The following is a 20,670-nucleotide window of genomic DNA, read 5'->3' on the forward strand; positions in this document are numbered from 1 at the left end:
GATCTGTTTTAATGTGTTTGTATGTGACCTATTGTGACCTACACTAACAAACACTGCCCCAATTTATTTCCCAATGGAAATATTTTGGTCACAACTCTCATTCATTTTATTTGATAGAAAAGCCAAAGCTCACAAATTAATCTGTGACATGACACCAAAAATGAATTCAAAGTTTTGTGAATAGCACCACTTCTATTTCCACTACTACACCTTTAATCAGCCAATAACTTAAAACAACTTTCAAGCCTACTCCAAGAGCCTCAGTATATAATTTTGTAAGGTAAGTCATTCTAGAATAGTTGGTATTGCACAATCATATCATGAATATATTTGAACTTACTTGAATTAATTTTAATTGAGCAAAGTCATATTCTATGAGAAAAATGAACATTTAATCCAGTTGCTTTGAATCAACACACGAGGTGGTAGATGAAGTTTGGGGTTAAGTGTAAAAAATGAATGCCAACGCATGCAAAGTTGGTCAAACTCACTGTTTATACTACCAAATCAATTGTGGTAGTATAAACAAGAAAACACTCAGGGGCAAGGTGATCTGATTTCAACTTGAGGGAAGTCAATGAGGAAGAGATAGGAAAGTGGAGTTGAAACTAACGACATATCAGCTAATGATGTCACTGAAAGAGCAAATTGTCTTTCAAGGGCCAAATTATTTGCTATAACTCCCATTTCACTTGTACTGCTGCATTACACACAGTCTGAATTTCTTGCATTGTATTTACATAAATGACAAGATCAATGCATGTGCAATACCATACCAAACACAGGCACAATGATTATAGAAAAGAGTAGCAGCAGAAAGTCATTGTTGTGAATTGTTCAGCTTGAACGTTGGCAATAGTGAGGAAAGCTCACTTTGTCAACGTCTCATGCCAACATTTCATATTCTGTTGCACCCCAAGGATAAACACAAGCATCAACCAGACAAGTCAAAAAGGCCATAGCGAAATTAAAAATACCAAGATCTCAGGAGCAGGGGTATTCATTCCTGCTTGAGTTTTAAAATTTGACAGGTTTGACAAAGGTTTGTTAGAGTAGGTTACATACAAACACTTTAAAACAGATTTTATTTAAAACGAGCTCTGCCCCATGATAGACATATTGGCTCCACAGCTTTTGAAAGAGCTTTGGAGAGTGCTCAAGAGACTTCCGCAATGGATTGTTGTTAACAAAAGGCAGCAGATGAAAGATATTGTTGGAGCTGCAGATTGTCTGTTCTAAGAAGGTCATGTGGTTTTGCAAGAGTCAAACAGGCTTTATCTTAGAGAGATAGAGAGAGGGGGAGAGAGAGAGAGAGGGGGAGAGAGGGGGAGAGAGAGGGAGAGAGAGAGAGAGGGAGAATTCAACACTGCAATGCTACAGTCAGCAGCAGCTGGGACTGGAACAGAACAAGCTGGCCAGCTTGTGGAAAACCCCATTTGGAAGACAGGTTGTGAATGTTTAGTTCAGCCTGGTCAAAGCCATTGTGGTTCATGCAAGAGGAGAGGACTGGTTGCCTAATATTTCACTTGAAATAAGAGAAACCAAAAGCAACTCTGTGGTAACCTGAAAGAAAGAGGTTATCATCTGGAGAACCCTGATGAGGCAAGTTTCTTTGGCAAGACACTGAAATGGCTAATTAAAAGGAATCAGTTTTTGGTGTCCAGCAAACAACAAATCTCTCTCTCTGAAAACCGACAAGAACTTTCCTGAGTGGTAACCATTTACCTTGCAAGTACCAAAGCCTGGTGAATTTTATAAATGTTAAATTCTGTGCACAGTATAAGAATTGCCTGCAACCAGTGAACTTGGAGGAATAAGAAGTGAGATTGGACTGTGAACTAAAGAACTTTTTTGAACTTAAACACACATATTACATACACGTGCGCTTAGAATTAGAAATGGGTTAAGTAAGTCAATAGTGATAAGTTAAAGTTTGATTCTATTTTCATGTTTAAAGATAATTAAAAGCAACTTTTGTTTAAGTAACTATTTGTCTTGATGAATATCTATTACTGCTGGGTTTTGGGGTCCTCTAGGCTCGTAACACCGACAACGATTTTATTGAATGGAGCAGCTGACTCGATGCGCCAGACAGACTTCTCCTTTTCCTATTTCATGTTTTCTTATGGATAGAGAAGAGCTTCAGTCACAAATCTACAATCTCATCCCTGCCATCTGGGTACAAAGGCATATAAGGAGACCTCATATATGCCATCACCAAAAGTATCTTCAAGAAAGGAAAAGAACAAAAAAAAAAAAAAAAAAGAAAGGAAAAGAACAGAAATGAATCTGTGGTATGTTTGCCTGCTGTCTGTCATGGAGAAATTCATCAACCGTGTTCTCTTCAACTACCTCTTTCCAGTGGCCAAAGAACTACTCCCTAAATCGCTAGGTTGATTCTTTCCACCTAAAGACAGAGGACATTATCTTCACTGAGAGGTATCTCCATGAGAAATTCGGAGTCCCACAGAGATCACATACCATCAGACTCAAGGAGTTTCTTTCTCACTATTATGAGACCTCTGAATGAACCCCAAAATAGTATTTTTTAATTTATTTCCTTCCCTTGTATATTCACATTATTATTTTTAATAATTGATTTTTATGTTTTTGCTTGGGTTGAATGGGAGGGAGGGTGAATGACTGGAGGGGTAGGGAAAGATGGGGGTGAGTGGAAGGAAAAAGGGAGGACTCGGCAAACAATGATCTGTAAATGGAGAGGATTGTTCTCCTATAACACTTGGTTAATACGAGTGTAAAACTATAAATAAAATTTAAAAACTCTGCACTTTTGTACTTGAAATGAGGTGTCTACTGGATTACTCACAAAATAACTTCTATCCCTGCATCTTGATCGATGCGAGAATAAACTTGTGTCAGCTATTTCTCAAGCTCCTGACTCCATCAATCACAAAGATCTGTGGGGCACTCTCTTCAAATTCAGTTGCCTGTAAAATTTCACCTCAATTTCCATTCTGTTCCATGCTGAAATGAAACCATTGATCCAAACCAATGGGTCTACAACAGTGAAGACAGATGTCCAGCAAAGCTGTGTTACAGTCCAGAGACTTCTTTCATTTTTTTCATTCCACAATGCTGTGCCTCAGCTTCTACAAACTTCTTGTCATTGTGGAACTGATCTTTAGAACAAATGTAAAACCGTTCAACCAATGAGAAATGCACATCAGAAGCAAGTCACCCGGACCTCTGTAATCAAACTGCGGCAAGCAGACAACACTTACCAAAGGTCATGGTCCAAACTATCATTGACTGGATCCACTAAAGCATATGAGACAATGGAATTTAACACAACATCTATTAACCTGCTACATCAGTACAAGTGCCTGCTTAAAGGTTTAAAATGAGCTCCAGGAAAACATAGAACATTTTCCAAAGCTTGAGAACCACATTTCAGCAGACACAGATATTAATTTAATTTAAAAATACAATATGGTCACAGGCTTTTCTGGCCCAAAAGCCTACACTGCCCATATACACCATGTGACCAATTAACCAACTAACCCCGTCCATCTTTGGAACATGGATGGAAACTGGAGCAACTGGTGGAAACTCTTGTAGACACTGGAAGAATGTACAAACTCCTTATGGACAGCAGTGGATTCAAACCCGGGTCGCTAGCACTTCGAAAGCATTGTGCTAACTGCTGACAAAATTCTCTACTGCTTTTGATGCACCAGCAATGTCTTTGGTTGAATAAGGAAAAAAGCTTGGACAATCAAAACTTCAAACCATACATCTCCACACCCTTATATGCTTCTCAGATAGGCACAACCTACAGCCAACATCTCATGACACTGACTGGAAAGATACCACCAACATGGTCATCACAAAATCCTCCAAGTTCAGTGGGAGGACAAATTAATCTATGTCCTCTATTTTAGCAGCTCATTCTAAATTTCACAATGGTATTTCAGCAGATTATCCATTACACCCTGTATGCTTCACTGGATAGATCACTTCATCACATGCCTGTCACCAAAATCCTGAGGCACTGGAGGAAATTTTCTGGAGAACAGAGGGTTTTTTAAAAATTCAATATTCCACTATCTTTCATTCACATCACTCAAAGTGAAGTAGAATCTCAAGTTCTTTGATCAGGTGCACTCAGGAATCCTGGGGAAATGTCAGAAGGGGTGCATTACCTCTCAAACTATCTCCTACCCATTCTGTCAGGAAATTCTTTCCCTGTGATTCCAACACTGGCCTCTTCAGCTACCTCATAACCCACAAAACCAGAGTGGAAGATGGTCACCTCCAATCCTGAGGTACTATCAAAAAAGAAAACAAAATAGCCACACAAGGGCAAAATAGGAAATCATTCAAATGTGAAAGTCATTAGATGTTCAGGATCAATTAACTCACATCATGACTGAAAGTATTTCAAACAATTTGCAGTTAAACCAAACCACATGAATGTTAAGATAACCAACAATTACACATTAGCTGTCTTCAGTAGAATGAATTCAGATTATCTAAAATAGCCCAGTCAGGCAAAAAACAACAGCTTGCCAAGATATGATCAAACATTTCAGTGAGGCTGCAGTAATCAAACATCCCACTATTTAACTACAAATATGAATAATGACTATTTGACTGAAGGCTGCCCGCTCAATTTTTAAAATTTCAGACATGCAGCATGGTAACAGGCTCTTCTGGCCCACGAGCCCTTGCCACCCAAATGCCCCAAATAACCTACATCTCCCTTACGTTTTGAAGGGTGGGAGGAAACCAGAATGCCCAGAGAAAACCCACAAAGACACAGGGAGACAGCGCCTGATTTGAACCCGGGACTCTGGTGCTGTAATAACATTGCACTAACCACTATGTTCACCACGCCGCCCCTTCATTCACATCAAGTCAAATACAAAGGTGAATATAATGGGAACAATTAACCTATAACAATAATTCTCTCCCAACAATAAAATGAAACACTGGTCAGAGATGGAAATAAAAAATAATCAGAAGTATAAAATAAGGTCCATGTATCATCCAGTTAACAATTTCAAGAAGAATTAATTTAAAATACCTCCACGCAATGCCAAAGGTTGGTCTTGGAGATGGATATGGCCAGATATCCAATGCAGGCTTTGCATTGTAGTTAAATCCTGGAACTTCCCGAATTCCAGAGCGCCTAGCCAGTTTCTTTAAGTCATCATTTGGCAGGACAAATATGCTTTTCTTGCTACTTTTGGTGATAAATTTACGGTACGAAGGGAGGGCTGTGCCAGATCTCGTCTTTTTTGGTCGACAAAACCGCATGAGTTTAACTTTATCCTTGGTGGAATATTCTTTACTTACAGTCATGGTCGTTGTTGATACTCCATCTAGAGTGGCAACAGAATCAGTCACTGTGGTTGTAACAACAGTTTTTTCAGTTACGGTCAAAGCATCTACAGTACTGTCTAGTTTTGGTGAGGTCACTTTTGTGAGCGTGGTGGTGGTCATTGTTGAAGAAACAGCACAATTCTTAACAGAGGTGAGCAACGATGGAGAAGCTTCAGCGACACTAATAACAGTCTTGGATTCTGTGGAAATGGTTGTGGTGGTCATTTTTGTAATAACCGTTTGAATCTTATGTTCCCCATTAGAATCATTCACTTCACTTTCAGACTGTAACCCGTTCTGCTCACCAAACTCCTTGTTCAAAGTGAAGTTGGCTGCAGAAGGAGTTTGCAGATGCTGCTGCCCAGTGAATTCCAAAGATTTCTCTTCATTTTCAGACTCTAATGTTTTACCCGAGGCAAGGTTTAAAAGTCCTGACCCTTCAGAAGAATTTCGTACCTCGGAAATATTATCCAACTTGGAATCATTTATTTGTAATACAGTTTCACCCTTCACCTGTCGGACTGCTTCATCTAATACAGGTGCTTTTAGCTGTCCAATTGTATCATCTAATTTGGGAGCCTTGACCTGTGGGATAGCATTATCAAATTTATCTTTATCTGTTGTAACACCATCATGAACTTTGGAATGTGCTGCACTTAACAATTTCCCATCTTTGCTGTTCAGCTTTTCTTCCAGGTCATCCATGGTAATATCTCCATTCATAACTAGCTTAACACCCGGTTCTTTTGTTGACGACTTTATTTCATTTTCAGAATTCACTTTAGAGCTGCATTTTTCCTTAAGGGGTTCGATGTTATTAATAGTAATTTCGTCAGATGCTTCAGATTGCACCGATTGGGAATTTTTCATTACAAATTCTACGGCATCTTTCCCATTAACTTGATCAACAACATGCCGACGTTCCAGTTTGTTGTCTAATGATTTTGTTTCAGACATCTTATTTTCTGCACAGCAATCTGTGTCCATTATTTCAAGGCATCTGCTTTCAATACTATTGCTCTCCTCATGGACAGGAAACTCTTTTACACCATTTTCCTCAACAATCATAGGTCCATTGTTTTCATCAGGAATTGCTTCAGCAGATTGTTGATCTATTTTTTCCAGATGCATAGCTCCAAAAACCTCTTTTGGCTTACTCTCAGAGGTGTCCTCTTCAGTACATTCATTCGTCTCCATCAAATCACCTGCAGTAACATTCACATCCATGCTCGGGTTTGTGTTCAAACTGCCATTATTTCTATCTCCCGTTTGCTCACAGTTCTTCCCAATGCTCTCATTCTCTGCCACAAAATTATTATGTACGGAATTTGTCTCCATACCTAACTGCTGAGTTCTTCCCTCAGTACCATTTTCATTGCTTTTCAAATGTGGGTCTTTGATTTCACCACCTGTGACCACTGATTCAGTGGAATTGTCAACAGCTTCCTTTTGATCAGATTCTGTATTATTAATGGCTGGTTCTTTCAACAATGGGGAAAGTGAAGCTTTGACTTGGTTCAATACACGATTTTTCTCCACCGTGGTTTCCTGAACTGATGTTGACCTTTCACCTGTAGACTTTGGAAAATTCTCACCTACGTGTCCTCTCTTCTTCTCTACTGATTCAGGTTCCCTTTGAAGGCAGCTTGCAGATTCATCAGATTTCTGTGATTCAGTTATACTTTTCTGCTCATGTCTTGGTAATTTCATTAAGGCTTCTTGTTTCAGTTTTTCTTGCCTTTGCTTCTCTTCCATTGTAAACTGTTTTACACGTCTATCCAATAGCCCATCCAACTTGGATGTTTTTACTCTCCTTTTATACCAAGTCCTCAACTGAAAGCCTTCACTCACATTGATGAGATCAGCTGAGATAAATTTTTCCTGTTCTTTTGAACTGGATTCATTCTTGGTTTCATCTAAATTCATTGGCTCCTCCTTGATTAACTTATTCCCATCAATACTGATAGCGCCACTTTTTTCTAAAATAAAACAATGTATGGTTAATAATTGCAATTATAGGTAACATTCTTTGTCTGTATTCCACTCAAATATTTTCCATTTGTATCATAATCTAAACTAACTAAATGATTTTAGTGTTAACCTGCCACTCGACTGTGTGAGTCCTATGCAAAGACAAAATAGTTTTACGAAAAGATGATGAGTTAACTATTAAATTGAAGATAGAGAGTTTAATAATCCTGTATTATTGTCTTCTATAACCTATGGACAAGATACTTTTAGTAGTTTAGCCGGATACCAGTTACAGTGCAATTTTATTTTACTGTAGGGCATTTGATTGCTTCAGTTTGTTTCACAGTGTATCTTATTTCCAAACAGAAGTTAAAATAAGACATTTAAATGATTCTCCTGAATAATAATGGAAAATGCTTTTAAGTAAATGGGTACTGGTAGGTCAAAGGTTTAAGCCAGTGGTTCTCAACCTTTTTCTTTCCACTCACATACCACTTTAAGTATTCCCTTTGCAATAGGTGCTCTGTTTTCCCAATTTTGCAATAAGGATTGCTTATAAAGAAAAAGTTTGAAAATGACTGTTTTAATCATACCTAATTGACTCGTTATGTGCATGGTTTTATAACTCAAAAAGGAAATGGGTCAATGACAATTTTTCTCAAGCAAAATATTTCAGTAACAATTAGGTCTCGAGCAGTGATTCTCAACCTTCCCTTCCCACTCACATACCACCTTAAGTTATCCCTTACTAATCACAGAGCACCAATGGCACAGGAATTACTTAGTGGTATTTTCTGATCTTAATTTAAGAAATGTACTTCCACCCTTATCTATGAAACTCAAATTAGTCAGCTTGCAAGTATTCAGAATTAAAAACAAATGGCATTATTCAGAATGTGTAACTAAGTGGTCTTAGTGCTAACCTGCCTCACCACTTGTGAGCCTTACATGAAGACCATATGCAATTGTAAAGTTACTGAAAAAGAAACAAGCTTAGGCCATTGTGAAATTGCCTTATAAAGTTCCATTGAATTGCTATGTTACTACTTCCCAAGTTCTATTAACGAAATCCAGTCACAATAAGTTACTTTTCATTGATTTATTACAAAATTCTAATGCAATTTAACTTTTACAAATTTTAGCCCTGAATGAATTTAATTGATCATTACTGTATTTCTAGATTAAAATGACCTTCTGAGAGTCATTGCCAAAGAGGTCACATTAAATAAAGTTCGAATCTCTGGTTTACACCATCAATTTTATCAGTTTGATCTAATTTATAACAATATTGTTTTAGCAACATCACTGCATACCAATGATATGATGTTACAGAAACTACAAAATAATCAAAAAGATTAATGCAAAAAATTCAAGAATTACACTCCAAGACAGAGAACACTTAGTTTTGAGTCTATTTTGGAGAATAACACTTGGGAACAGTTTTCATTAAAGGGTATTTGATCTCTTGGGAAATTGGAGCATTCATTGAAATTTATCAAATCACTGCTTAGTGGTAAGAATTAGGACTGAAATTGATGCCATATTATATACAAAAATGTAAAATAATTTTTTTTTTAATCAACGAAAGGAAATAGGACTTATTCATACACCATGGCAACATGGCAGTTCACTTTGGGGAATAAACATCAAAGTTGTAATGTAATGTGTGGGAAGTTTGATGAAATTACAAAGAGAAGTACATTTTGTTTAAAGCCTTTTGTTGACAGTGAATACTTACCCGAGAAAATTAGAGTTTATTCTTATAGAGCTTACCTTTCTTTTCATTTTGTGGTGACTCAGGACTTGCATCAATTTCCATTGCTTCCTCTTTTTCTTCTACTTTTTCTTCCTCTTCTGATTTTATTTCAAAAGACTTGTCAGTGACAATGTCATTTTCTTGCAGATCCTTAGAATCTTGAGGTGAACAGTGCTTCTTAGATATTTCGGATTCTGTTTTTACTGTAGAGGAGCATTCACTTTTATCCAACTCTGAACTATCTTTCAGTAACACATCATCAAAACAACTAGACCAAGATACTTGCGTCTTCATGCAAACTTAACAAATAATTTAATAACATCAATTTTAAAAAATGGCATCAAATTCCACTTTTAAAATAGCTACACCACTTTCTTACCACTACATATATTCAAAGGTTTGGGAAATTTTATTCCCAATTTTGCAAAGAAAATTTGCACTATTCAGACAAGTTTCCTCAATTGGAAATGCCCTATTTTTCAGAAGCAAATTTAGTATTCCAAAGACAATCTTCAGACACAAGATGAAAATATTATAAACATTCAGGCAGATGGGGTGTGAGACATAGATTTCAGGTTTTAAAATCCAATTGATTCAGGTGTAGTAAACATTGATTTTTTTCAAAACAAGTTGTGGTCCTTCCAGTAGTTTTCCCAATTACTGAAATGTGAGTTGTCAAGCAATTGTAAATAATTAATGTTCAAAGCAAAACAAAAATGGAATTGACTATAAATGCAATCAACATACCTTCCTGTGATTTTCTATAATAAATATTAGTATTTCCAGGCAGCCGTGGCACAAAACGATGCACGTGTGTTTTACTAATCCACATCCAGCCTCCATAGCCTGTCACACGATATTCTTCTCCCTTCTGTTTCCACACCTGTATGAATATTACAGATAATTTAAAGTATTTATAGGAAATATAATCAACATTCACTTGCTTAACCCATCCACCTCCAAATGTGAAAACGCATCCTCAAAAACGGGCAAATTTTGGATTCTGGAGTTAAAGAAAATTTGCAGATTCTGTGATTGGAGAAACTCAGCATGTCACGTAGCCTTCTTTATATAGCAAAGGTAAAGATACAAAACCAATGTTTCGGCCCTGAGCCCTTCATCAAGGAATTAACAAAAAGCAGGTGCCTGAATGAAATGGTGGGGAAAGGGGTGAGGAGGAGCACAGGTTAAGAGGTCATAGGTGGATAGGGATGGGAGGGCACAAGAGAAAAAAAAGCTGAGAAGTGAGGGGGAGAGGCTAGTGAAGAGCTGGAGGAAATAAGACAGAGGGATGGGGAAAAGTGGGAAGCATCACAAACTGATACAGAGGGATGGGGAAAAGAGGGAAGCATCACAAATTGATACAGAGGGATGGGGAAAAGAGGGAAGCATCACAAATTGATACAGTTTTGAAAATGATTTTGCTGCACAACATCCCCAAAAACTAACAAAACTCTCAAGTTTGATGTCACCATAATACAAAGGGAACTTAAATTCAAATCATCTGGAATAAAAAGCCATTTTCAGCAATGATGACAATGAAACGATCAGATTGTCTCAAGACTCATGTAACTCCTTCCTTCATGGATGAAAATTTGTGATTTTTTAAAATCTAGTCTAGCCTATTTTTGATTCTAGACACACTAATGTGTTTCTTGTAAACCGTCTCTTCAGTTAAGTGGATGTACTGGAAGTGATGGACAATAAATGCTGGACATACCCTGTGAACAAACAAATACTCTAAAAAATGAAAACCTACCTGATGTTTAACAGGGAAGGTATACTTCACCCAGGTAGCTTGTTGCATAACTTCTTCCTCCTCCTGTTTTCGCTCACGTTTTTTTATTTTTTCCTTTTCTTCTCTTTCAACAGATGTTAAGCGATGCAATCTGTTAGCATTAGAGTAAAATGAATTTAACATACTGGAAAATTAAATATAAATATGTCACAGAATGTGCTTCAGGAGAACAACTCAAGAAAAACAAAAGAGAATTCATCTTTGTACATTTGCATTAAATGCCTGAATCTGGCACATTAGCTCTGTGCTATTTTGTGTTGCAAAAGCTCATTTTCTTCCCCTTTACAACATGCATTATTCTCATTAAGAGAAAAGAATGAGACAGAAAGCCTATTTAACTTTGAAACTATGTGAATTTAAAAAATACACAAGAGATAGCCTCCATCTGCTGACATGGGTAAACATCTGTGCTCTCCATGTCTTCCAAAATTGCTTTCTAATAAATCACACCAAACAGAATCCTTCTAAAGTTCCATTTATTTCCTATGTTCACCATTAATTTCAAAACCAGTACCCCATGGCTTTTATTACAGTATGAACCTTAAGCAAACTGAGAAAACTGTTCACACATAAGTAGTGCATATTAATTGACAAGTTATTTCTCCAAAAAGGGCATAGAATTCTCATGAGCAGGTTCTTAGCTTCATTTCTCCATTCACGAGTACATAAATACAATCCTAAATCAGACCATTTGCAATAGAGTGGCACCCCATTTAGCACTATGTTTCAGAGTGCCAATTTATTATAGTATCCAAGTCCTCGAGCGCAAACACTCACAGGTACATTGCCCTCAGAACGGTTTAAAAAAACCACACATCTGCTTTGTCTCCAGCCCTGGCATCAGAATGTGGTGTTAATTCATGCTTTCTGTTGATGCTCCCACAGCAATGAAATCACCAAAGCCAATCACTGAGGGACTATCTGCAAGGGCCGTTGTTGGGTATATTATGACAAGCAGTGCAATTTCTCAGTACTGCAGCTGCTACATGGGTTGAATGACGATCCAAATCCCACAACACCTCTCATCATATCCTGTTGGACATGTTAGAGGCTGCTGTCTTCCATTACTTCTTATTTGGTTGCACTGCATTTCACAGCCCAAGATATTTCTCACTGGCAACAAGTTGAACGGCCACTGACCACCATTGAGCATGCTATCATAAGGGGATAGAGAAGGCAGACCATCCTTTTGTATCAATAATGTCAGAGTCTGGAGGAATTGCAGACTTCATGAAAGTAGCGCACTGACAAAGGGCACCAGAAACAGGGAAATTCCCCCCACTATTGAGGAGACGACCCTACAGGACAGTAACCACAGCAGCGAACCAGCGAGGGACTTGGGTGTTGAGTGATCCACACAGGCACTTGGTAACTTGCGGTCAGGGGACCCACGCAGGCTGCAGGAGGCTGGTTCCTGGGAACCAGGTATTGGTGCTGGAATTTGAGAAGGTGCTGGTGGCTTCCCGACTATATTGGAAGTTTGGATCTGGAGCTTGGGTTGCTGACGAATGGAAGAGGAGTCTGTGCGGCTGCAGAGGCTGTGGGAGAACTGGGCAAGAATCCACAGACACTCAGTGACTCTGAAGGGACTCTTGCTTATCTTTCTCTCATACTGCAAATTGCGTCGGACAACACGAATGGTGAGTTTGTTTGCCTTACAGCAGGTAGAAGGCAATTTTGTGTAATATTACATGTTCTATACCATTACATGACAATAAAGGAATCTTGTCTATACACAAATCTGACATTATTGATATGCAAACAAGCTCTGCCCTCCCCACCTATTATGGTAACAAACTCAAATATATAGTGCCACAATTTAGTGCTCATTCTATTTACTCTCAGATTTCTAGAAATATATATTTTATGCTAAGCATAACTAAGGAATGATTCATTTTACTCATTAATAGTGGGAAAATAAATTTAATCTTTCTTTGGAAAGTCATGAGAATTAACAGTAAAAATTAGTTAAATGGCAATATTTTATTTATCAGAATCTTAGTGGAACAATTCAGACTCAAGTTAAAGTTAAAAAGTTAAAATAAAAGAATCAGAAGTTACCTGGTATGTCCCAAAGAATCTCGCCAGACTGGAAGCATGACGACAGGTTTGATTGCACATTCAAGGATAGCAAGAGCCAGTGCAAATTCTCTTGGTTTACTGCACATCTGGACTGCTTTTATCCAATTAGACCTAATTTTTTTTTTAAAACAAGGTGATATTTGTAATATGTATTGTATATATCACATGATAATGAACAAGTTTACTTGACTTCGGACGTCAGTGGCATCTAGAAAATCTGAATGAAACCTGGATCTCTCTGTTAGCTCAACAAGCGTACATATTGAGCCCACAAGCGTGAAAGCTATTTTTTCACCCAATCTCATATGTAATGGCGGCCATAAAACAAATGGCTTCAATGTACCTCAGTAAACAAGGAGAAAATGTATGATGAATTCAGAGCTTAAAGACCCACACCACCCAGCACACACTCTCTTCTTGCTGCTGTCTTCAGCAAAGAGGCATAGGTGCCACAAGACTCATGCCACCAGGCTCAGGAACAGCTGCTATCATTCCACCATCAGAGTCCTCAATGAGAGACTCATTTAAGGAATCTTACTTGTGCACTTTTTTGATTTTCTTTTGATCTCTCGGTTTTGCAGTTTGTTTATATTTGTTATCTGTTTACAGTTCTTTTGATTGATTACATGTTTACGCTGTGTACAGTTTATTTTTTGCACTACCAATTAGTGGTGATTCTGCTGCGCCTGCAGGAAAAGGGATCTCAGGGCTGTATGTGATGTCATGTATGTACTCTGGCAATAGATCTGAAATCTGAATGATCATCCATTTTTATAAGTGTGTGCTTGGATTACATGCAAGGCTAGGCTCAGTGAATGGCAGTCACAACCTTTATTCTCACAGGAGGGTATAGGGTATTAGTGCCCAATATCAATTGAAATTTATTTACAACACAGTAGAAGCCTATTCCAGCCATTGAAACCCCTGCCACCTAATTTCACCCATTCCTACCTTCAGTTCAAGAACAAAAAGGCAAGAGATGAAAGCTGGACTATTAAAAATATAAAATCACTGAAGGAGGATATTTAATAGAACCAGGTGAGGTATCAGAGGATTGCAACTACCATGTTCAAGTATTTTTTATGTGGGAAAAAAAGGACTGTTTGCAAGCACTTGTCCCATCTCTCTCTGAGGGCAGTGAAAGTCGAAAAGTATTATTTTCCAGACATTGCTCACTTGTGGACGAGTTTACACACAGCTAGTTTACTCACTGAATCGCAGCTGAGTTAACTGATCATCAGAAGTCTCCTGTTTAATATTTTACTCTCCTTTGAACTGACTGCAATCTGATTCACCTGATGTCAATTGACCACATAATAGTTCAAGTCAGAGACAAGAATAAAGCTCTTCATGTAGGGCGCCATGAATCTTTGGAGCTGTGGAAGCTGTTATTCGGTATATTCAAGGGAGGTTAATAGGTATATCAATATTAAGAAAGTCAAGGAATAAGGGTTAGAACAGTAAAAGATCAATCACGATCTTTTTGAATGTGAAGTCAGCCCAGAGGTTTGATAAGCCCATTACTTCTATTTCTTCTGTTTTTATAATGCCGCATTGCGTTTTTTTTTGACACGAACAGAAGACAATCATTTGGCCATTTGGAGTGTTTACCTTCCTGAAATGCAACTGTTATCGCAGATGGAAAAAGGCTTACCATTGAACTTCTTTCAAATTTCAAAAGGAAATTATGATAGCACAAATTGAATTTCCATGTGATTAATTCATGAAAGCACAAAGAAACTAATTCTATTCACCTATGTGAAGCCCAGTTTGGATGCAGGAATGAAGATGGGATGTTATTCTCCAGTTGGATAATAGTCAACCTTAAAGTGGATATTGTAAGTACTCTTGATCCGTGCACAGCCCCATTCCATTTGAACTCGCCCGCAGGGGTCATGCAGAACTTATGAGAAAGATGTCGGCGTTTGTCATGATCCTCTCGATGCTGATGCTTGTTGAGTGCCAGGGTGCTAGTGCTATATTGATTTTGGTAGACACGATACTTTCCTTCTTGACCCAACTTAAACAAGTTATTCACAATTCCCTTCATCACCAAATCTTTCCGCGTGTTCAAGCGAGAAACTTCTCCTTGTGTATTTACCACCAGAACCTGAAAAGGAAAAAAAAACAATTCACATTTTATATCAATACAATCCTCAAATTCACACTGGCTTTGCTGGCCTGGCTTATCTTTAGTCACTGTGATTTGAGATGAATTTTCTTTTGTCCAGATGACTTCTTGGGAAGGCAGTCAGGATAAATTGAAAACTTCAAATTTCACAACTTGGTAAAGGGTGGTTGGGGATTAGAGGAATACAATTAAATGCAACCATTCTCTTGGCCATGGGGACAAGGATATCTAACAGTAGAAGTTCTGTCCTAGCAACCAAAGTTCTCAATGTAAATTCAAATGCATTTTTTCCAATAATTAAACAGAATTGAAACTTGTAAGCTAAAATCCAACTTTAGTCATATAAAACTATCAGACAATCATAAAAATCTATCTGGCTTATTAATGTCCTTCAGGAGAGGGAACTTGCCATGTGACCCTACACTAACCAACATGGTAGGTTCTTAAATGGTCTCCTCAGCTTGGAGATAATCAGGAATGCACAATTGATTCTGGCACTATGAACCACATCTGTACCCATGACTGAATACATTTAAATAAAAGATGCTTTCAACTTTTCTTTTTTTTAAATTTTTTTTATTTTTCACACCATAAACCACATTGATCAAGATACATACATTTTCCAATTCAAATATATACAGTGTCGTTTTCTCCCCCCCACCTCTTCCCATCCCACCCTCCCTACCTCCCTTCCCATTCATTTAAAGTACAGAATCTAAGATACATTAAACCAGTCAAACAATGTTGTCACTCAATAAAAATAAACAAGAAATTCCACTGAGTCAATTCTTTTCATTTCCTTCTCTTTCCATCATTTTAGGTGATAGATGTCCCCGGTAGGTTTTCTCCATTGTGTTTCATGTATGGCTCCCATATTTGTTCAAATATTGCAATATTATTTCTTAAATTATATGTTATTTTTTCTAATGGAATACATTTATTCATTTCTATATACCATTGTTGTATTCTCGTTATCTTCTAATTTCAAGGCAGACATAATACATTTTTTTGCTACGGCTAGGGCTATCCTAACAAATCTTTTTTGTGCACCATCCAAATCAAGTCCAAATTCTTTGTTTTTTATGTTACTCAGGAGGAAGATCTCTGGGTTTTTTGGTATATTGCTTTCCTTATTTAATATCTGGTTTAGGTCTTCCCAAAATTTTTTCACTTTCTCACACGTCCAGATTGCATGAATTGTTGTTCCCATTTCTTTTTTACAGCGAAAACATCTGTCAGATACTGTTGGGTCCCATTTATTTAACTTTTGAGGTGTAATGTATAGCCTGTGTATCCAGTTATATTGTATCATACGTAACCTCGTGTTTATTGTATTTCTCATAGTTCCAGAGCATAACTTCTCCCATATTTCCTTCTTTATCTTTATATTTAAATCTTGTTCCCATTTTTGTTTAGTTTTACCATTTGTTTCCTCATTCTCCTTTTCTTGCAGTTTAATATACATATTTGTTATAAATTTTTTGATTATCATTGTATCTGTAATCACATATTCAAAATTACTTCCCTCTGGTAACCTCAGACTGCTTCCTAATTTGTCCTTCAAGTAGGATCTCAGTTGGTAATATGCCAACACTGTATCTTGAGTTATATTATATTTATCCTTCATTTGTTCAAAGGATAATAATCTATTTCCTGAAAAACAATTTTCTATTCTTTTGATCCCTTTTTTCTCCCATTCTCTAAAGGAAAGGTTATCTATTGTAAAAGGGATTAATTGATTTTGCGTCAGTATTAGTTTTGGTCATTGGTAATTTGTTTTATTCCTTTCTACATGAATCTTTTTCCAAATATTGAGCAGATGATGTAATACTGGAGAACTCCTACGTTGTACCAATTTTTCATCCCATTTATATAATATATGTTCAGGTATCTTCTCCCCTATTTTATCTAGGTCTAATCTAGTCCAGTCTGGCTTTTCCCTTGTTTGATAAAAATCTGATAGGTATCTTAATTGTGCTGCTCTATAATAATTTTTAAAGTTTGGCAGTTGTAAACCTCCTTGTTTATACCATTCTGTTAATTTATCTAGTGCTATCCTCGGTTTCCCCCCCTTTCCATAAAAATTTCCTTATTATTTTCTTTAACTCCTTGAAAAATTTCTCCGTCAAGTGTATTGGCAATGCCTGAAATAGGTATTGTATCCTTGGGAAAATGTTCATTTTAATACAGTTTATCCTTCCTATTAGTGTTAGTGGTAAGTCTCTCCAACGCTCTAAGTCGTCCTGTAATTTTTTCATTAGTGGATAATAACTGAATTTATATAGATGGCCAAGGTTTTTATTTATTTGTATACCTAGGTATCGTATTGTTTGCATTTGCCATCTGAATGGTGATTCTTTCTTAAATTTTGAGAAATCCGCATTATTCATTGGCATTGCTTCACTTTTATTTGCGTTAATCCTGTAACCCGACACTTCTCCATATTCCTTCAATTTCTTATGTAATTCTTTTATTGATAATTCTGGTTCTGTTAAGTATACTATAACGTCATCTGCAAAAAAACTGATTTTATATTCCTTGTCTTTTATTTTTATCCCTTTTATTTTATTTTCTGTTCTTATCAATTCTGCTAGTGGTTCTATACCTAACGCGAACAATAAGGGTGATAGTGGGCATCCCTGCCTTGTTGATCTGCTTAAGTTAAATTGTTTTGATATATATCCATTTACTGTCACTTTCGCCAATGGCCCCTTATATAATGCTTTAATCTAATTAATGTACTCTGGTAAGCTGAATTTTTGTAATACTTTGAATAAATAATTCCATTCTACTCTGTCAAAGGCCTTCTCTGCATCTAAAGCAACTGCTACTGTTGGAGCTTTATTCTCTTCTACTGCATGAATTAAGTTAATAAATTTATAAATATTGTCTGTTGTTCGTCTTTTTTTAATAAATCCAGTTTGGTCTAGATTTACTATTTTAGGTACATAGTCGGCTAATCTGTTTGCTAATAGTTTAGCTATTATCTTATAATCTGTGTTAAGTAAAGATATTGGTCTATATGATGCTGGTGCATCTTTCCCTGTCTTTGGTATTACTGTAATTATTGCTGTTTTGCATGAATCTGGTAAGCTTTGTGTTTTATCAATCTGGTTGATTACTTCCAGGAGGGGAGGAATTAATAAATCTTTAAATGTTTTATAGAATTCTATTGGGAATCCATCCTCTCCTGGTGTTTTATTATTTGGTAGTTTTTTTATTATCTCTTGTATTTCTACTATTTCAAATGGTTCTGTTAATTTATTTTGTTCCTCTATTTGTAATTTTGGTAGTTCAATTTTAGTTAAAAATTCATCTATTTTGTCTTCTTTCCCTTTGTTTTCAGTTTGGTATAATTGTTCGTAGAATTCTCTGAAGTTTTCATTAATCTCCATTGGATTATATGTGATTTGTTTGTCTTTTTTCCATGATGCCAATACCATTCTCTTAGTTTGTTCTGTCTTAAGCTGCCATGCTAAAATTTTGTGCGTTTTTTCTCCTAGTTCATAATATTTCTGTTTTGTCTTCATTATGTTCTTCTCCACCTTATATGTTTGTAGTGTTTCATATTTTATTTTTTTTATCTGCCAATTCTCTTCTTTTAGTTGTGTCTTCCTTCATTGCTAATTCTTTTTCTATATTTACTATTTCCCTTTCCAACTGCTCTGTTTCCTGATTATAGTCCTTCTTCATCTTGGTTACATAACTTATTATTTGCCCTCTGATGAACGCTTTCATTGCGTCCCATAGTATAAACTTATCTTTCACTGATTCCGTATTTATTTCAAAGTACATTTTAATTTGTCTTTCAATTAATTCTCTAAAATCCTGCCTTTTAAGTAGCATGGAGTTTAATCTCCATCTATACATTCTTGGAGGGATGTCCTCTAACTCTATTGTCAATATCAGGGGCGAGTGGTCCGATAATATTCTAGCTTTATATTCTGTTTTTCTAACTCTATCTTGCATATGAGCTGATAACAGGAATAGGTCTATTCTTGAGTATGTTTTATGTCTACCCGAATAATATGAATATTCCTTTTCCTTTGGGTGTTGTTTCCTCCATATATCCAAAAGTTGCATTTCTTGCATCGATTTAATTATAAATTTGGTTACTTTGTTCTTTCTGTTAATTTTTGTTCCCAGTTTTATCCATGTTTGAATCCAAATTAAGGTTGAAATCCCCTCCTATTAGTATGTTCCCTTGTGTGTCTGCTATCTTCAAAAAAATATCTTGCATAAATTTTTGATCTTCTTCGTGAGGTGAATATACATTGAGTAAATTCCAAAACTCCGAATATATCTGACATTTTATCATTACATATCTCCCTGCTGGATCTATTATTTCCTCTTCTATTTTAATTGGTACATTTTTACTGATTAATATAGCTACTTCTCTAGCTTTTGAATTATATGACGCTGCTGTTACATGTCCTACCAAATCTCTCTTTAATTTCTTGTGCTCCATTTCAGTTAAATGTGTTTCTTGCACGAATGCTATATCAATTTTTTCTTTTTTCAGTAAATTTAGCAGTTTCTTCCTTTTGATTTGGTTATGTATTCCGTTAATATTTAAAGTCATATAGTTCAACGTAGCCATTTCATACTTTGCTTATCTTTCCTTTCCGTTTCCTCATCATCACCTTTCCTTCTTATCCATTTCTGCTTTCTTGTTTTGAACACTTTATAAGACAACATTTCTAAAACATCAAACATTTCCCTTATTCTCCTATCTATAATTTTTTTAACCCCACTATCCCCTCCCCTTCCTGAGTTGCCCTTTATCCCTTGTCAGGCAACCACATCTCCCCTCTCCATTTGAATTTGCGAATTCACTCGCAAGCGTCAACTGATTTCGCAGAGACTGTAACTCCTCCCCACCCAGCCCCCCCAGAAAAGATTTCAATTTTCATATATAACAAAGGTCACTCTCTTAATTCCCTCCTTACTTCCTCTCTTCCCTTTCATTCCCTTATTAATTCTTATCTATACTCTATATATTTTCCTTTAAATACGCATACACTCATGTACACACATATATATACACATATATATATACATATATATATATATATATATATATATACACACACACACACACACACCCATATACACACATACATATAGTTCGTGGTCATTTTTACTCTCGTTACATGTCTTCATCTCTCTGCCTGTTTTGTAGTTGTTCTGCAAATTTTCGTGCTTCCTCCGTATCCGAGAATAGTCTGTTTTGCTGCCCTGGAATAACTATTTTAAGTACCGCTGGGTACTTTAGCATAAATTTATATCCTTTTTTCCATAGGATCATTTTTGCTGTATTGAACTCCTTTCTCTTCTTCAGGAGTTCAAAACTTATGTCTGGATAGAAAAAAAATTTTTGACCTTTGTATTCCAGTGGCTTTTTGTCTTCTCTTATTTTCTTCATTGCTTTCTCCAATATATTTTCTCTTGTTGTATATCTTAAGAATTTTACTAAAATGGATCTTGGTTTTTGCTGTGGCTTCGGGGCTAATGTTCTATGTGCCCTTTCTATTTCCATTTCTTCCTGTAATTCTGGTCTTCCTAGGACCCTGGGGATCCAATCTT

The 20,670-nt window shown here is 36.5% G+C and overlaps 1 protein-coding gene across 1 annotated transcript in view; it reads right to left on the minus strand.

Annotated features, from left to right (window-relative positions):
* The window catches only part of bptf (bromodomain PHD finger transcription factor), a 163,588-nt gene that overhangs the window by 57,688 nt on the left and 85,230 nt on the right, over positions 1 to 20,670 (minus strand). The window contains exons 8-13 of the mRNA XM_069929749.1: positions 14,708 to 15,063; positions 12,933 to 13,064; positions 10,833 to 10,962; positions 9,821 to 9,956; positions 9,091 to 9,276; positions 5,048 to 7,325 (exon numbers count right to left, since the gene is read on the minus strand). Coding sequence (XP_069785850.1) covers positions 5,048 to 7,325; positions 9,091 to 9,276; positions 9,821 to 9,956; positions 10,833 to 10,962; positions 12,933 to 13,064; positions 14,708 to 15,063 — 3,218 coding nt within the window. The remainder of the gene's footprint in view (positions 1 to 5,047; positions 7,326 to 9,090; positions 9,277 to 9,820; positions 9,957 to 10,832; positions 10,963 to 12,932; positions 13,065 to 14,707; positions 15,064 to 20,670) is intronic.

The sequence above is a fragment of the Narcine bancroftii genome, chromosome 3 (genome assembly GCF_036971445.1).
Source record: "Narcine bancroftii isolate sNarBan1 chromosome 3, sNarBan1.hap1, whole genome shotgun sequence".
Taxonomy (NCBI): Eukaryota; Metazoa; Chordata; class Chondrichthyes; order Torpediniformes; family Narcinidae; genus Narcine; species Narcine bancroftii.